The following is an 18,705-nucleotide window of genomic DNA, read 5'->3' as shown; positions in this document are numbered from 1 at the left end:
GTTTGGGTGGTCCCTTAATTCTAATCAACATATCTTAAAAACCTTGATTCTATTCTTTTGGCAACACACACAAAATGCTGGAGGAACTCAGCAGGTCAGGCAGCATCTATGGAAATTAATAAACAGTTGATGTTTCAGGCCAAGATTCGATTCTTTTCTCCAGTTTCATTTTTCTTTTTTTTTTAACTTTTGTTTAAATATTTGAATAATTAACGTCCCTGGCCAAAGATTTCCTGTGCATTGCTACTTAAAAATTATTCTTTGTATTCAGTACAGAGTAGCATTAACAACTTCAATTGTTAAGATAAATTTTCTTAGCCCTAATTGATTCATGACTCTGCCAATAAAAAACCCAACATAATCAAAAAGGAACTGGTGTGATAAAATCCCTTAATTTTGAAAGCTCATATTGTTTGTTTATCTTATAATATGTTACCATACCATTCAATGCACATCTGTCTAATGTAAGCAGCAAATTTCTGCTATTCTTTGGTGATGTTGGACTAATAAATTTTCCGGTTATTGGTGAGACTACTATAAGTGCCCAAACACTTTAATTTCACTTATTTTTACATCTTACACAATTCTATAATGATTTTACAGTGAAACTGGTGTGATTAATAGGAGCTGGAACTAAATAAGCTCTCTGGATTATGATTCTGTCCTTAAAATAATGTTTGACCCCTGGAGTTCCAGACTTTGACACCAGCTGCAGCCACATTCTGCACTGCGGCTCACATTCCAGACTAATGATTATACTAAACGCTGAATCAGAATTTCTGAACAATTGGATGCCAGATTGCCAGAGATTATTGGCATTTATAATGAATTATAATTAACTTCCAGCGAATGTAAAATGATATCCAAAACTTGGCTGAAGAGAAATGTTCAGAGATGCCTCTGTTGGGACGATAGGTAGAACTAGACAGGAAGTGCCAGATATGAAGGTTAGCCTGGATTTTGTGTACTAAAGTTATTGCTGCCTCTAAGTAAATAAACATATAATTTATATAATTGATAGTTAGGAAGACAGTTTTCTCCACAATGTTTATTACTCTTGGTGATACACCACTTCTGCAGAATGGAGTAGATAACTCAAAACCTAAAACAGTTCCAAAACTTCTTTGGCATAACACATTTTGCTGTGATGAGTGTATGTTCAAAAATATGATGCACATTTTTCTTTCTCCTGAAATTTACAAAACTGAGTATTATTTTAATATATTTGTACAACTAATGAATGGTTCTATACTTAGAAGTTTTCGGGTGTAATGCATGAAATTCATATGTATCATTCCATTCATTGCAACTAGTCCGGGAGAGTGGATTTAGTCTTTAGAACTAATGGGAAGCCATTCAAGCTACATCAGATACAATCCATAAACATTATCAGTGGAACATAAGTCGTCAAGCTGCAGTATGTAGATAACTCTTGTATTTACACTCAGTGTCCACTTTATTAAGTTCACCTGTTCACCTGCTCCTTAATGCAGATTTCTAATCAGCCAATCACGTGGTAGCAACTCATTGCATAAAAGCATGCAGGCATGGTCAAGAGGTTCAGTTGTTATTCAGACCGAACATCAGAATGGGGAAGAAATGTAATCTAAGTGATTTTGACAATGGAATGATTGTTGGTGCCAGATGGAGTGGCTTGAGTATCTCAGAAACTGCTGATCTTCTGGGAATTCACCTACAAGAGAATGGTGCGAAAAGCAAATAAACTTCTAGTGAGCAGCAGTTCTGTGGGTGAAAATTCCTTGTTAATGAGCTAGCTCAGTTGAGAATGGCCAGCTGACAGGAAGGTAACAGTAACTCACATTACTACAGTGGTGTGCAGAAGCGCATCTCTGGATGCACAAAATGTTGAATTTTAAAGTGGATGGGCTGCCGTAGCAGAAGGCCATGAACATGCATTCAGTGGCCACTTTATTAGGTACAGAAGGTACCTAATAAAGTGACCACTGTATATGTCCAACGTATGTGGAAATAGCAAGATTAAATAATAAATCAGGAAAGGTATCAGAAATTTTACTTCGTGAATGGTTGAGTACATATTTCATATCCATTGTATCTCCAGGTGGATGGAATCCACATTGATTTGGGTGCAGCTCTTTGCATGAGGAGGAGGCAATTGGCAAGGGCTCTTGTGGGAGACAGAGGAACTGAGTTAATCAGAATGATAAAAAAAGGGGCCAGAGGAGGAGCAGTTTAAACGAATTTGGAGAATTCAGTGTTCATGTCTTTGGGTTGTAATTACCCTGGCAGAATAAAAGGTGCTGCTCTGCTAGTTTGCACTTAATTTCACCCTGGCAATGAAGGATGTTGAGAACAGATATCCCGGTGTGGGAATTAGGAACAGAAAGAGGACAGGTGCTCTGCAAATTGATTGCCTAGACCGTGCTTTGTCATTGATGTAACGATGCCACATGAAGAGCACTGATTGTACGAGCAAGGTTGGAAGAGATGCACGTGAACCTCTATCTCACCCTGGTGGGTCACTTAGGGCCCTGGATGAAGGAGAAAGTGCTTCAGAAGGAGTAAGAATGGGTGGGGAAGGATAAGTGAATCAGGGTGTCATTGAGAGGGTTGTCCCTGCAGAATGAAAAAAGGGGTGAGAAGTGGAAGATGTGGCCGGTTGTGTGTTCATGTTGTACCCATCCAGTGTGAAAGATATGCTAGATGTGTAGACAGGAGGGATGGAGTAAATGCAGGGTGTGAGAAATAGTGGTGATTCAATTTAAGGCTTTATGAACACAGTGGTGAGAAAGGAAGCCCTTTTTTCTGAAAAAGGAGGAGATCGCAGATGTTCTGTAATGGAAGACCTCTTCTGGAGAACAGATGCCACAGAGGGTGGGAAGATGTAGGAGTCAATGTGTTTGTAGTAAATGTCAGTGAATACTCTTTCTCCTAAGATTGAGATAAAGAGATCAAGAAAGGGGTAAGGTGCATTGGAAATGGTGCAAGTAAATTTGAGAGCAGGGTGGAAACTGGTACTGAAGTTGATGAAATTGATGAGTTCCACATGTCACCACCTAGCCATTAGATTTCCTCAGTTCTCCTCACATGGATCCACCTACCCACTTGCTAGCTTTTGTTCCACCCATTCCCCCTCACCTCTTTTACTGGCTGTCTCTTCTCTTTCCCTTTGTCAGGACCTGACGAAGAGTCTTGGCCCGAAACGTGGACTGTACCTCTTCCTAGAGATGCTGCCTGGCCTGCTGCATTCACCAGCAACTTTGATGTGTGTTGCTTGAATTTCCAGCATCTGCAGAATTCCTCGTGTTTGCGTCTTCTCTTTCCTTCAGTTTAGAAACACAGGCTGTCCATTTCCTTCCACAGATGTTGCCTGTCCTGCCAGGTACCTCCAGCATTTTGTCTGTAGCTTTAGAAATACCTGTATTCGTGAATTTATGGTTCTTGCAACATCCCACATTTTCATCTCTGCATTACTTGCAATCATAATTTTAATTGCCAAATATTTAAGTCCTGAAATTCCCTTTCTTATCCACTATTTTCCTCCTCCTTTGTTATTCTTAAGCCTATTTATTTGACCAAGATTTATACAACCAAGTTTGTCTTGCTTGGTGTTAGTGCTTTTCAGGGCAATTCTGTAAAGTACCATCAATATCATTAGGGATTTAGAAAAAACACCAAATAGCATCTCATTTAAACATTTGATTTACCTAACCCAGCGGACTTCAAGACACACGAGGAAAACTAATAAAAATTCCAAAGGAACTTTATTCAGAACATTGTAAAGAAAACCTGCTGGTGGTCTTCTTCAGTGAAAAATGGGAGCAGCTTTTCTTTTTTCCTCAATACATACAGGACATATTCAGATCGAGTTCTTTATAGAAACTATAATGCCAGGAATGCACATGTTACTTATTATCCATTCCTAAAGAGACCCGTACTTATTCCTGAAATCTAGCCAAATAGTTATTTCATTGATTTAAATTTGAATGCAACTTAATATATATGCGAGCAATTAACTGATATATCAAAGATGACCAAGCAAATTTTAATGTGTGTTGCTTGAATTTCCAGCATCTGCAGAATTCCTGTTGTTTGCGTTATCAAAGATGACCATAGGGATTATTAAAGTAATCTTTCAGTGTAAAAGATTCACAAAATACCCTTTGAAACGACTTACATCGTTGCTCAAGTTTCAAAACAGCAAAGATCGAGCATTAAATACTGATCATACCATCATGCTTATTTCAGAGAAGTAACTTTCAAAACAAAACCTGCGAGCATGTTCTCGAGGTTTTTAACAAATAGATTTAGTGAATATGTGAGTTGATCTAGAATCCTACGCCCATGTTATCCACTGAGTTTATTGTCATGTCATCAAGTTTATTTTTCCTTTCAATATTGTCATAGAAAACCAAATACTAAACATTGCGATGTGGTAACATTACGTAACGCATTTATAACATAATAAATGAACATAGTTCTCATTACAAATACTTAACAAGGGCATTCTCCACTTACAACCTGTAAACTGCACAGAGAAAAACGAACCTTTTTCATGTCATCTTCAGTTCATGAGAACAAAATAAATCCATACAGATATTAATTTTCACATTTTTATATTGTCAACATATTATTTAATCACCTGAGGAAATGTTTCCCAGAAATACTGTACAGATTTTCGAAGATGATCACAGGTGAATTCGATACATCAATCTGCATAATAACATAGGTAGTGTGAGCTTTCAGGGTGTCCGGCGATCCAATATGTTTGATCCCTTTTTAAGGAATATCCCGTAGAACATTTTTTTTTAGAAATACGGAAAAGATGGATGTCAAACCACTTCTTTGCTTTTATTTAATTCCGATGTGGAATTCAAAAATGCATCCGACACCGTTCGCAAAGTGGCGTATTAACTGTTCTAAAAGACATTCTAGTTGATAAACACCAGTACTTTTGCACTTAAAAACTAGAAAAGCGGGACAGGACGAAGCCAAATTATGAACAACAAATTTTAACAGTAAGTTTTCCTTTGCTATTACAGAGATTTGTAGCATTTTCTCTCTCAGTTGATCTCGCGAGAGCTGGCGCACAGCCCCCCTCCCCTTCCCTCTTGATTGACAACCAAGATGTCGGTGGAGAAAAAGCTCCCCGGTGCAAGCTGTTGGGAACGGCGACAACAAGCACCTGCAGCCGAAGATCACTGCTCTCCGTAGCATCAGGACCACAAGCTGCTGAACTAACACTGGCCACTTTCTCCAATCAAACTCGACCCAGGCGCATGGAGTCCATTTGAAAATTATATATAATTCCCTCAGATTTATTATTCAGTCTTGCTGTATGTTATTTATAATATAATAATTTGCGGTCATGGATGAAGACAATAAGACAAAGAACGAAGAGCAGCATCTAACTGTCCAAAAAGCATTGCAGCAATGTGAATTGGTCCAAAATATGATAGACATCAGCATCTCTAGTCTGGAAGGGTTAAGGACTAAATGTGCCACATCAAATGACCTTACGCAAAAAGAAATAAGAACACTGGAGGTAAGGAAAATTATGAAGATAAATTGAAATGGTCGTGTCCTCCTAAGACAATAACGTACAATTTGCAGTGCATTCTATATAATTGACGGAAAGCTAAGGTATATAAAAGACGCTGGCTGCAAGCTCGGTGTCTGCTGTATTTTGTTTATATACAATGGTGTTGTGTGCAGTGTAATAAATTAAGGAGCTGCAGTAGATGAAGTGAGTCTGCGCATTCTGCAGGTGCTGAAAAGGTGGTGGGCTCCGTGTTATAAAATATTAGTCCGAATCGTTTAAAAAATGAATACATATGTCGATTTAAGAAATCCCGCATTTCACGTTTCGTTTCGTAGTTAGTGCGAAGGACGTGATATAATTTGAATAAACATGGGCGATTAAAGGGCTCTTTTACGTTTGTACAACTCAAAATGTTGGAAAATGTTACATGACCATAATTAATAATCTATGGTAATGTACACGTAGCCTCTTTTTTTATTGCACTCTATTAACCGCCTCTGTCATTTTCTGTTCAGCACATGGCTGGGACCAATTCATTCGTAGGTGGGGAATTTTGGGGTCTTAACTTCACAGAGATTCGAATGACTACACTGTTGAAGTGTGACTTATTTCAGTAGTTGCGAATCATCGCGATTGGCACAGCTTTGGAATATTGTTAAATTCTGAGATGAAATGTAGCAAAATTGTCAAATTAAAAAAATTGGTTGGGTATCAGTTCGAATGGACGATGTTGAAGTTAACTTTAGACTTCATTTCAGTGATCCTTTATGTTGAAATAAATGATTGCAGCTAATGTATGGCTATCGGAAACTAACGTTTACATTCAGGAAGAGATTTCTTACTCTGGAGGCGACTATATCTGATGTTGTTGATTAGGTATTTCAGAAGGTTGCACTAAAAACGCGATCGCTTTACGGTTCTGACAATGCATTGTTTCTGGCCGCTGGATTGTCCCGTACATAGCATCATTGAGAAGTTGGAACAATGTCATCACTTTTGAGGCCCATTTCATAACAGCGAACAATATTTGCACAGAAGATGAATAACAGTTATTGTTCCGATTTTTAAGTTTCCCAAGGTATGCCGAGGTTCTCAGGGCACCGTGTTCCACGCTTTAAGTGGCGACATCTGCTGTTCACCGTAGAGCCCTCGGAGAACTTGAGGTGTTGCACAGTTCTGGATAGAACAGTCTATGTGAAATATTGGACCACGCAACGTGATTTTGTCAGGTTTCTATCGCAGTAATCCGTGCAAATATTTGAACTTGGAAGAGGGTAATAGGTGTTAGATGATCTAAACCATTCGTGATCTAATTTTTGTTCTCGGAAAAGGAAAGCAAGCGATCGAAATTACATTTTGGAAATACACAATTCTGAGGGTAAATTAATATCCGATTGTTATCTGATCTTTCAAAGAAAACGGAACATTTTATATATTATATTCCATAACAAAATATAATCTTAATCTGATTTGTTTAAAAACTATAGTCCGAGACCACTTCAACATGTTGGACCTAGCGTGAATCTTAAATAATTATATTAATAAAAGTATGTGACATTTAAATTTACCTTCGGTGTATGTTTGTGATACATATGCAGAGAAAACAGTTGCTGATGAAATGCGCTTCTTTTTAGGTATTTTTAATAGGACTGATAAAGTTGACCAGTATGGAGTCCTGCTTTGTTACCTTTTTCAAAACAACTTTTGCGGTTAAACGTAGAATGGGTGAGAAGTTCAGGAATGAACAGCAGTTGACTTAAAATGCGAGTACAGTATGTGCGGGGAGAGTATCATTTTCCACATGCAAATCAGTTTGCAGCAAGTTATTTTCAAGTGTCGAATGAAAGAGCTCTTCTTGAAAGGTTGCATGGTATGTGTTATAAAGTGTGGTTAGAACTAGGCTGCGTTTCCACGCTGTATTTCATAGTTATGAACTCGTAGTGACCAGAATATACACGCAAATGAAAATGACGCTATGAGGCCAGGTCGTGTTACTACCCTTCTGCTGCTCTGCACACTGTATCGAAAGACCTAGAGCGGTACTATTGTTCACTTAAATGAACGCTGCTTGCATTTATTTGAACACTGACACCACTCAGTTGTAAATTTTGTCAAAAATCTGTACGCCTGTATTAAGGATATTGCTTCACATCTTTCTAAAAATAGTATACATTTCCAGCTAGTATAGTGTAATAAAAATCGTCATTGGTGGATGGAAGACCGTTAAGTATTTTGACAGTAGATTAAAATGAACAGTTTCGTTATTCTTACAGGTCATATTTTCCTCTTAGTATGGTGTGGTGGATGATAGATACCAGTTCCTTCGGTGAGTTTTCATAGAATGCTTTTCCTGTATTCCCACAGTCAGAGAAGGCTAAAGTGCTGACGTGTGGTCTTTCACAACAGGGGAGAAAAAAATAATTCAACTGAATTATTACCCGTGACGTAATTTAAACGATTGATTTATAGTATTATTGGCAGACTGGCTTATCAATCAAAACTTAGTCGAATTGAACTGTTGGCCCTTGGTTCCTTCAGGACTTCATTTTAAGGAGTACTTATAGCTGTTGTTGGTAATATTTATTCATCCCCCTTGGTATGGGAAATAAAACCAAAGAAAATGGGACCACCAGTTTTTTTTATAAAATAAAATTATATGGTGGTAGAATTTGATGAGGATTTTTGACATTTCTAATATAGTAATTTTATCCTGAGGTTAAGTTTGGGTTGACTGACTTTTATGTAGCCAGTAGCTCTCCTCAGGATTGTACCAAAAGAACAAATTTATGCAAAATCTTGATCCTTTCACATTAGAAATTAAAAAATTCTATTTTAATTTAATTTTATTTTATGTGATTTTTATTGTTGTGAACACAAGTAAACTTTGAAAATTTAATTTATAGAATTACAGGTGTTGAAACTTGTAAGCACATGTAAGCACTAGCACATGTTTTTGAGAACAGTGGGAGCTCAATACCAATAATGAAATGTACCTCACCTTTATAGTGAACCTTACATATATGTCTGTGATATTTGGAGCACATCTGTTGTTTCGCAATGTGCAGGTAATGTTTTCTACACCACACCCTCCCCTCACTCTCATTGATTGATGCATATGCAATTACATAATGTTGGCTATGTGGTGGAAATCAGGTCTGAGAATTTATAACAAGCCCAATATTTATACTTTTGAAGGAATCATTAATAACTTGCATTTTTTGGGGGGCATTCATGTGAAACAGAATCACTGTAATCTTCGATGAGATCCAAAACACAAAATAATCTGCAGATGCTGGGGTCAAAGCAACACTCACAACACACTGGAGGAACTCAGCAGGTCGCGCAGCATCCGTGGAAACGATGAGTCGACTCCAGCGTGTTGTGAGTGTTGCTTCGATGATATCCAGTTAGCCGGACTATCTGATATTTGCAAACAATCTCCTTTCAAGGTGACTTGACCTGTGGTCCTTCCTGGTATAGCCCACTTGTAGTTTGCTGTTGTAGGTGGTGGTTGATTCCCATCTTTTCCTGCGTGCGAGGAAAGAATTTTATTCTTATTGTGCATGATACATCTGTTATATTTAAAGAGATGAAAGTGTAAGATATGTGAATGAGTGCTCATGTCTAGAAATCCAATTGTTGGTCGATTGAGTTTAGTGTTATTTCTACTAACTCTGCCCTGACATGTGAGGAACAACATTCCTGTAAATGAAGCCTTTAGCTTTATTGTCCCAATACTTGGATATCTTGGTCTTAGCTGTCCTAGGTTACTAGGTGTGCAGGACATCCTCTTGATTGCAACCTCTTTGATCAAGAATTCAAGGTTCATCTCTTTGAGACGAGCACACATGGCACAAAAATCATGTTTAATGCAGGATTTGACAAAATCATTTGCTAACACACTCAAACATACTGCATTTGTCCTGCAGTCCTTGAAATTCCATCTGGTGTGTCCATGGAGAAAGCAGTAGCAGCAGCAGGTTCCACAGACGAGAGTAGAGGAAATAGGGTCCTGTCGGTGACATAGTACTAGAGGCCCTGGAAGAGAGGGGTTGGTCGCACTGTGGCAGCACCAGAAGCAGGTGCTGCTGGCAGGTAGCTGTAGGAGTTGGAGTCCTCAAACTCGGGGCTGGTTTTGCTGGAGGGGTCACCTTGCAATGGTCTTAGATTGTTTGCACAGATTTAAGCAAGACTGTGATTAGATTTAACTAAATGGAATATTAATAGATGTGAAGAATGAGTGAGAGAGAGAGAGAAAGAGGGATTAGACTGGGTTTAATGAGTTGAGAGAAATTGCAGATGATGGGATCTGGAGCAGTGAGCAAACTGCTGGGAGAACTCAGTGAGTCAGCTGGCATCTTTGGGAGTAGGAAATGTAGACACTTCGGGTCAAAACCCTGCATCATGGCTGAGTGGAAAGTGAAGATAGCCAGCATAAAAAGGGAAAAGGGAATGGTGAGACAGGGCTCACAAAGTGATTGGTGGACTGCAGATGGGAGATGGACAATAGTCTGGTAGGGCTAGGTTGGGGAGATGCTGTTTCCTGCACCCTTGATGAACTGGATCATTTTATCATCTTCACAACTACTTCCCACTTTCTGGATCTTTCTCTCTGTCTCAGGAGGCCTCAGAATCAGAATCAAGTTTTATATCACCGGCATACGTCGTGAAATTTGTAAACTTTGCGGCAGCAATACAATGAAGTAGGTGCTGCCGGCAGGTAGCTGTAGGAGTGGAGTCCTCAAACTTGGGGCCAGTTTTGCTGGAGGGGTCAGCAAATATAGGAAATATAGGGTCAGCAAACACGATAAATATAGAAAAAAACTGAATTACAGTAAATATATGTGTATACTAAATAGTTAAGCTATAATACTGCAAAAACAGAAATAAATTAAATAGAAGTAGTGAGGTAATGTTCGTGGGTTCAATGTCCATTTAGGAATTGCATGGCAGAGGGGAAGAAGAGGGCATGTCCTGGGTGGTGGGGGTCCTTTATGATGGACACTTCCTTCCTGCGGCACCATTCCTTGAAGATGTCTTGGATACTACGGAGGCTAGTACCCACGAAGGAGCTGACTAATTTTGCAGCTTTCTGTAGCTTTTGATCCTGTTCAGTAGCCCCCCTCTCTCCACCCCCCCCCATACCAGCCAGTCAGAATGCTCTCCATGGTACATCTGTACTTGAAGTTTTCAAGTGTTTTAGGTAACAAACCAAATCTTCTCAAACTCCAAATGAAATGTTGCTGCTCTCTTGCCTTCTTTATAACTGCATCAATACGTTGTAACCAGGTTGGGTCCTCAGAGATATTGACAGTCAGGAACTTGAATTTGCTCACTCTCTCCACTTCTGATCCCTCTATGAGGATTGGTTTGTGTTCCTCGTTCTACCCTTTCTGAAGTCCACAATCAGCTCTTTGGTCTTACTAACACTGAGTGCAAGATTGTTGCAATGACACCACTCAATTAGTTGGTATAGCTTGCTCCTGTTCACCCTCTCATCACCATCTGAGATTCTGCCAACAATGGTTGTATCATCTGCAAATTTCTAGATGACATTTGAGCTACAGTATACCTAGCCACACAGTCATGGGTGTAGAGACAGTAGAGCAGTGGGCTAAGCACGCATCCCTGTGGTGCGTCAGTATTGATTATTAGCGAGGTGGAAATGCACAGTTAGGAAGTTGAGGATCCAGTTGCAGAGGGATGTACAGAGGCCCAGGTTCAGTAGCTTTTCAATCAGGAATGTAGGAATGATGGTGTTAAATCCTGAGCTGTAGTCAATGAACAGCATCCTGACATGGGTATTTGTATTGTCCAGGTGATGCAGGGCTGCGTGGAGAACCATTGAGATTGCGTCTGCTGTAGACCTATTGTGGTGATAGGACGTGGAAGCTCTGTAATTTGCCTTACTGAGACAGGAATTGATTCCAGCCGCGACCAACCTCTCAAAGTGTTTCATCACCATAGATTTGAGTGCTGCTGGATGATAGTCGTTAAGGCAACTTGTGCTGCTCTTCCTGGGCACTGGTATAATTGCCCTTTTGAAGCAAGAGGAGATTTCTGACTGTAGCAATGAGAGATTGAAAACGTCTTTGAATACCCCTGCCATTTGGTTGGCACAAGTTTTCAGAGCCTTACCAGATACTTCATCGGGGCTTGCTGCCTTGTGAGGGTTCACCCTCCTGAAAGACAGCCTGACATCGGCCTCTGAAACAGAGGTCACAGGGTCACCAGATGCTACAGGGATTCTCATAGCTGTAGTTTTATTCGCCCTTTCCAAGTGAGCATAGAAGTCATTGAGCTCATCTGGAAGTGAAGCTTCACTTGTGGGAAGAAATGGCCTGCAAACTCTGCCAGAGTTGATGTGCGTACGATATTGCTTCTAACCTCCCCTGGAATTGCTTCTTAGTTCTTGATATAGCCCTCCATAAGTGATACCTGGTTTTCTTGTACAGACCTGGTCACCAGGCTTAAATGCCACAGATTTAGCCCTCAGCAGACTACGAACCCCTTAGTTCATACACGGCTAGGGGGTTCGTACATTGCTTTGGGAATGTACAGAATGCTGTTCATTATGTTGGATCTGGGTTTAATTTCTGATCTTTAGGGTTCTTCCAGGAGTCAAAAATGGCAAGCAGTCTTAATTCCGAGATTTCAGTTTATTGTAGAGTACAAAAAAAACATACAGATACTAAGTAAACTAAATAAAGAGCTGAAAAACTGTGCTTAAGAGGGAAATTAATGCTAAGGGGAGTAAGACAAAGGAATAGAGATGGCTCTTTAGAAAAATCTATTACTTTTATAGATTAGATAAAGAAAAGTCCTTAGATAGTGATGAATTAAAACAATTACATCACGTGGGTAATGTGCCAATATTTTGCCAGTGAAAAATGAGAAAGATGATAAAGTGTTAGTGTAGCTGCTACACCGCTTTCTGCCGGTGAGTGTGAAAAATACATGAGTTTGTAAAAAGTACGGATCTTATGAAAATGTCTAATAATTATATTCATGCTTTGTCTTCCCACAGTACTTCTCTTAATCTGGAGTCACTTTAGCTTGCTTGCAGTGGCTGGCGTGTATCCATTTACTTTTACCTTCTGCCTTAACTGCTGGATTGATAATTAACGGTACTTGGTAAGGACTAAGATCCTGGGGTTCCTTATCAACTTCTTGATCAAGGACCCACTCACCAGGAATCAAAGCGCATCCTCCCTTTGATGGACCACTCCAAGCAGCAGAAATCTGTTGAGACACAGACAGAGAAGCTTGTGTTAGTTTTGTACCAGAATCAACTAAACTATGGGACATATCATATATAACAGCTTCTCTGAGGTCCAGAGCTCCTGGTGGTGACATAGGTCATCCTGTCACCACCTCAAATGGACTCAATTTTTTTTTCTTATTTGGGGTTGCCCTGATGCTGCATTAAGCCAAAGGAAGCGCTGTGGGCCATGGTATGCCTTCCTCATGATACTTAGTCATTGTTTGATGCCACTTACTCTTTCAACTTGTCCTGATGACTTTGGATGATGAGGGTAATGAAAAGACCATTCATCATTTTGGCAGCATCTGGTTTCAAAACATCCATGAAAGTTGACTTGAGAGGACCATAGAGAGCATCTTCTATATTACCTTTGTTTATTCCTGGGACTCCTGAGTGACTGAGCCAAACTGTCCTGTAGCGGTCTTCATATTCAGAAATGTCCTCTAAAGGCTTTTGTTTGCGATTGACCACTTTCTTCCAATCAGTTTGGTTTGGGGCTTGTCCCTCCAACCATGACTTCATTGCTTCCCAACCAGCTGGTAAATTCTGTTTATCCTATCCTATGCTACCTTCAGCTCGTCATGCTAACTGGTTTATTTGCTGAGTTGTTAGCATTGTAGCTAAAATTTAAATGCCGTCATTATGAATGTAATTTCTATATATTCTTAAATCGCTGAAGTTCGGTCTAAATCTTTAAGCCTCCTTGTTTAAGATGTGGAACTTCCCTGGATCATTTGTCAGTTTTTTTTCTGAAACTAGTGGTTGATGACAAACCTCCTGCTTCCTTTCATACTCTTCATCATCAGTCTTGTGTTTTCACTGTATTTAGTTTTTACTGTGGCAAGTCTTGTCATGGCTGTCAGACCAGTTACCTGATTTTTGTCATCATCACTTTGCAGTTCCTTGGAGTTCCAAAGGTGTCACTGTTTTTCGGGGACTAGTTAGTGTTGGTTGCCTATCAACAAGTTTGACATCACCATTAACACTAGACATCTCACCTCTCCCAGAAGTTCCGGGAGTCTCCCGCATATTGATAGCGGCTCCCTGATGCCCAGAAATTATATACAATATCCCTCAAATCGACTTTTTGGAGAGGGAGAGGGAGAGCGAGCATCCTGATTGGTCTCTCTTCGTGCTAAGTAGACCTATCAGTTTTCTCTGTGGGCGGGCTTTACAGTCAACCTCAAAAATAATGACAATGTTGCTTGCTGCACTGTTTGCAACAGTGACTTTTCTATTGCCCATTGTGGGTTAAAATGTAAAAGACATGTTGAGGTGAGCTTAACAGGTGTCATTCGTTCATTAGCATAGTTAAACGTTTTTTTAAACTAGCTGGCCGGCTGCCAAGGAGCTACGCTATTGATGTCCTACGTGATGAGGCCAAACTCCCTGTAGACTTGCTTAAAGTTGTAATAGAATAAACGTGGTAATGTAATATGATATATGTATATATTTTAATGTCACATTTTCTGCATATACCCAACTTGGTTTACAGATTAGACAAAATCACTAAACAAAGTATTACATACACCCTTGGAGGTCGACCCCGGGGGCGGGGGGGGGGCAGGATATGGGGTTGCGGGGGGCGGGGGTGCTACCTCCCTGAAATGAGTTTTTGCAGGGTGGGATGTCTGATTAACACTGTCCACTAGGTTGGCCGAACGGTTGAAGATCTGCCTGATGCTGTGCAGACTTGCCTCATTTCACTTTGCAACTCCGAATAGAGCTTTTGAAAATGGACATAATTTGCATGCTGCCTTTTAACCTGTTCCATCAATGCAAAGATCTGTTTTTCTGTTGGTTTATTATTTTAATCGTACCACTCTTTTAGCATGTTGTGTGTTTTTTCTAAGTCAGCACGTTTGTGCTTCAAAGTATCAATCTGCACTTGTAAATCAATATGCTCGTGCCTTCGTAGTTCCATTAGGGTCTCTGGCATCCTAGCTGTCTTTTTAGTTGGGTGACCACATCTTTTTGATCTTCTGACATATCACTTCAACATCACTTATAAGCCCGTCTTCACTAGACTTAGCATCAATAGCACATTTTTTCTGTACTTCTTTACCGACAGTATCAAGTTTAAGTACAACACATAAATAAGTGGTTAAGATTTCAATGACCTTTTCTCTCTCAGCTCGGAATTCAAGAGACCCATCAGTCTTTTTCAAAGCTTTGGGCCTTGTATTAGATTTGATCTAATAGAGAGGGGAGGAGGGGAGGAGAAGATGGCGACGCGATGCAGCGCGCGCAGCTGCTCCGAATGATATCGTATTTGCGAAGTGGGATGTCGTGCACAATCCTGATTTGATGGAGACAGACGTAAGAAGCATGGAGGAAAATCTGGAGAAACTTCTGAACTGCCTGCTTCACTGCCGCTGCTACTGTGCGATCGAGAATCTCCGGAGGGGAAGGCCCCAAATCCTTGGCTTTGCCTATTGCCTGTTGCTGGGGCCAAGGTCAAAGTGCTCGGCAGAGATGGTGCTCGGTGTTGGAGGGCTGGTCGGAGGCTCGAAGTTTTCGGACGGACTCAGAGTCGGACTGTGGTCGGAGGCTTCCAGGATGCTGCATCGGCAAGTTTGCAGCGCTGGAAGCTCATGGAAGGGAGTTTCTCCCTTCAGCCGTCTGCGTGAGATGATGGGACTTTTGAGAGACTTTGAGACCTTTTTTTTAATGTGCCCATGGTCTGTTCTTCATCAAATTACAGTATTGCTTTGCACTGTTGTAACTATATGTTATAATTACGTGGTTTTTGTCAGTTTTTTTAGTCTTGGTTTGTCTGTGTTTCTGTGATATCATTCTGGAGGAACAAATTGTATCATTTCTTAATGCATGCATTACTAAATGACAATAAAAGAGGACTGCGTGTCCTCATAATCTAAACTAATCTAATCTTGAGGAGTACTCTTCACTTTTAGACATCAGAAATCTCATAAAACTCACAAACCCATTGTGACCGCAATATCAGGTTACAACCAAACAAACATCTGTCCGATATCTTAAAACTTTGTCAATCTCTTGTCCAAAAATTCACACAACTCCGTTGTGACTATATCAGACTCTGGGTTTCTGATAATTTAAATTGGCCGCACCCAGGTTGAACAACCATGACTCTACTCACTCTTAAACTCCCTTTAAACTATGTACTGAAAGTATTTATTCCTGGACAATTAATGAATGGAAGAATGTCTTATCTCCTAGCTGTATGCTTAAAAACTTCCTTCGTAGTCCACTTTTTCCCCCTCAAAGTAATCGACCCACGTCCTGGTGCCAAATTGTTGGATCTCCATTTAATTTCTGATCTTTAGGCGAGCAGTCTTGGTTCCAAGATTTCGGTTTATGTTCGAGTACAAGCATGCATACAAGCTCTAAGCAAACTAAATAAAGAGCTGAAAAATGACACTAAGAGAGGAATTCATGCTAAGGGGTGTAACATAAAGGAATAAAGATAGCACTTCTGAAAAATCTATCCCTTTTATAGATAAGATAAAGGAAATTCCTTAGATAGTGATGAATTAATTAATAGGCTACACAATTAAAACAATTGCATCACATGGTGAAGTGCAAATACTTAGCCAATGAAAAATCAGAATGGTGATAAACAGTTAGTTTAGCTGCTGTACCACTTTCTGCCAGTGAGTGTGTTTAAAAAGTACAAATCTTATAAAAATGTTATTAAAAACAATGGTTTGCAACAATTTGCATTTATCATATACCCACTGGCTCCTCCTGCTACCTAGACTAACCTCTTCCCACTCTGTCTACTAAGGAATGCCATCTCTTTTTCCAGGTTTCTTCATCTCTACTACATTTGCTTTCAAGAAAAGCTCATCAGAAATCTGCCCATTTTACAGGAAATGTGGCTTCCCTTCTACAGTGGTTGATTTCCTCCGCTTCTCAGACTTATTCCATCTCCTTCCAATCAGAACAGAGGTAGAATTCCTTTTGTCATCATTATTTCTTACTATTTAGTTTTTAGTCCTTATTATCTTTCTCACTTACACCAGATGCAGCAAGATCTTACCACTTGCAATATCTTCTCCCTCCCCTTTCTACCTTCTACAGGGATCTCTCCTTCAGTGATTTCCTGGTTCCCTCATTTCCCACCTCCAACCCCTCTCTGAAGCCAGACACTTTTTGCTGCAACCCCCTTGTCGTTATCTAAGGACCTAAACAGCTCTTTTAGCTGTAGCTGAGGCCGTGATTTATGTGAATCTCCTGCAACCATACCTACTGTATTTAGCACTCCTTAAGTGGCCTTATGTACACTCAACTTTATTAGGTTCACCTGTTGACCTGCTTGTTAATGCAAACATCTAACCAGCCAACCATGTGGCAACTCAATGTATAGAGCATGCAGAAAAGGTCAAGAGGTTCAGTTGTTGCTCAGACCAAACATCAGAATGGGAAGCAATATGATCTAAGTGACTTTGACAATGGAATATTTGTTGATGCCAGACTGGGTGGTTTGAATATCTCAGAAACTGCTGATTTTCTGGGATTTTCAAGCACAACCATCTCTAGAGTTTACAGGGATTGTGTGTGTGAAAGAAAAAAAATCTTCCAATGAGCGGCAGTTCTGTGGGTGAAAACAGCTTGTTAATGAGAGAGGTCAGAGGAAAATGGACAGACTAATTCAAGCTGACAGGAAGGCAACGGTAACTTAAATAACCCCACGTACAACCATGGTGTGCAGAAGAGCATCTCGAAATCCTGGAAGTGGATGGACTACAGCAGCAGAACATGGACAAACACTCAGTGGCTACTTTATTAGGCACAGAAGGCTTGCAAAGCATCTACACTATATCCACAATGGCCACTGGCCATTTTGTTTTCTAGTTGCATGCTGTTTCAACTTTTCTTCCCATTTCCATTATGATCTGTCTGGCCTGGACCTTTTCTACAGCTGGGTCGTGCCCCTGTGCAAGCATTAGGAAGAACACCTCATACTCTACATAGATAATCTACATCTTAATTCTTGAGATTCACTACCTTCTGAGAGATGAAATTTCCGATCAGTTCATTGTAAATGACCAGCCCCTAATTTTGTAGCTGTGATGCGTCGTTTGTGATTCTCCCAGTAGTGAAAATGTCTGAAAATCTAAACCAATGTTTCCCAACCTTTCTTGGCCCAACACCCACTCAAGCACTTTCACACTTGCCAACGCCCACCTTAGGCGCAGTATACTTTCCGGTGCCCCCAAAGTGTAAAAACATGTCTAGCATATGCTGATATGAGAAAAATGTTTCTCTTTATATTTTTATTTGTTTTTAAACCTAGCTTACAGAGTACCTGTGCACCATACAGCAGCTCTGCTATCAATATGATCCTTGAGCTTGATGGTTTTTAGCAACAGTTGAAATAGCTGGTTTAAGTTGTGACAGTAAAAACCTTAAGTCCTATGAGTAACAATGACCAAGCAGTTTCTGTTTTTAGTGAGTATGTGGATCACTGCACTGAAGCTTTTTCAACAAGGTAGGAGGATGGAAATGCAATGAAGAGCAGTTTGGCTCTTCTCCAAAGACCAGGAAACTTTGTATGACAGTGTGGTAAAATACCACAAAAGTCAACATTTTTGAAAAGGAGTTTTGCTGCTTCATCATTCTGAATTTCGATAATTTCATCTTGCAAGCTCTCTTCCTGTTCTTTCACCTTGCAAAGACATGGGTTAATTACCCAGTCCAGAATTTCCAGATTATTGAAATCCGTGAATGGATTCTGAAAATCCTTCTTCAGTGACTGCAGGTGTAAGCAGTACTCTTACAATCACTGTCTATGAAAGAGAGTGCCATACTTTCCATGCAGGGAAACTCTGAGAATATTCTTCTCCCAATGTTTTGCTTATATATTTCCAACTTTTTGATATAAGTGGACACTGCACTTTTTGGCTGGATTAAATTGAAATTCTTGCCCTGCAGTTTC

At 40.0% G+C, this 18,705-nt stretch overlaps 1 protein-coding gene across 2 annotated transcripts in view; it reads left to right on the top strand.

Moving 5' to 3' along the window:
• The first annotated feature begins 5,123 nt into the window (after window positions 1–5,123).
• The window catches only part of ksr2 (kinase suppressor of ras 2), a 376,394-nt gene continuing 362,812 nt past the window's right edge, over window positions 5,124–18,705 (top strand). For both annotated transcript variants that reach the window (XM_063034229.1, XM_063034228.1), the window contains exon 1: window positions 5,124–5,524. In XM_063034229.1, coding sequence (XP_062890299.1) covers window positions 5,348–5,524 — 177 coding nt within the window. In that variant the 5' untranslated portion in view covers window positions 5,124–5,347. The remainder of the gene's footprint in view (window positions 5,525–18,705) is intronic.

This window comes from Mobula hypostoma, chromosome 27, assembly GCF_963921235.1.
Source record: "Mobula hypostoma chromosome 27, sMobHyp1.1, whole genome shotgun sequence".
NCBI classification, from domain to species: domain Eukaryota; kingdom Metazoa; phylum Chordata; class Chondrichthyes; order Myliobatiformes; family Myliobatidae; genus Mobula; species Mobula hypostoma.
The sequence above is the reverse complement of the archived record's forward strand: the minus strand, read 5'-3'. Positions and strand labels throughout refer to the sequence as shown.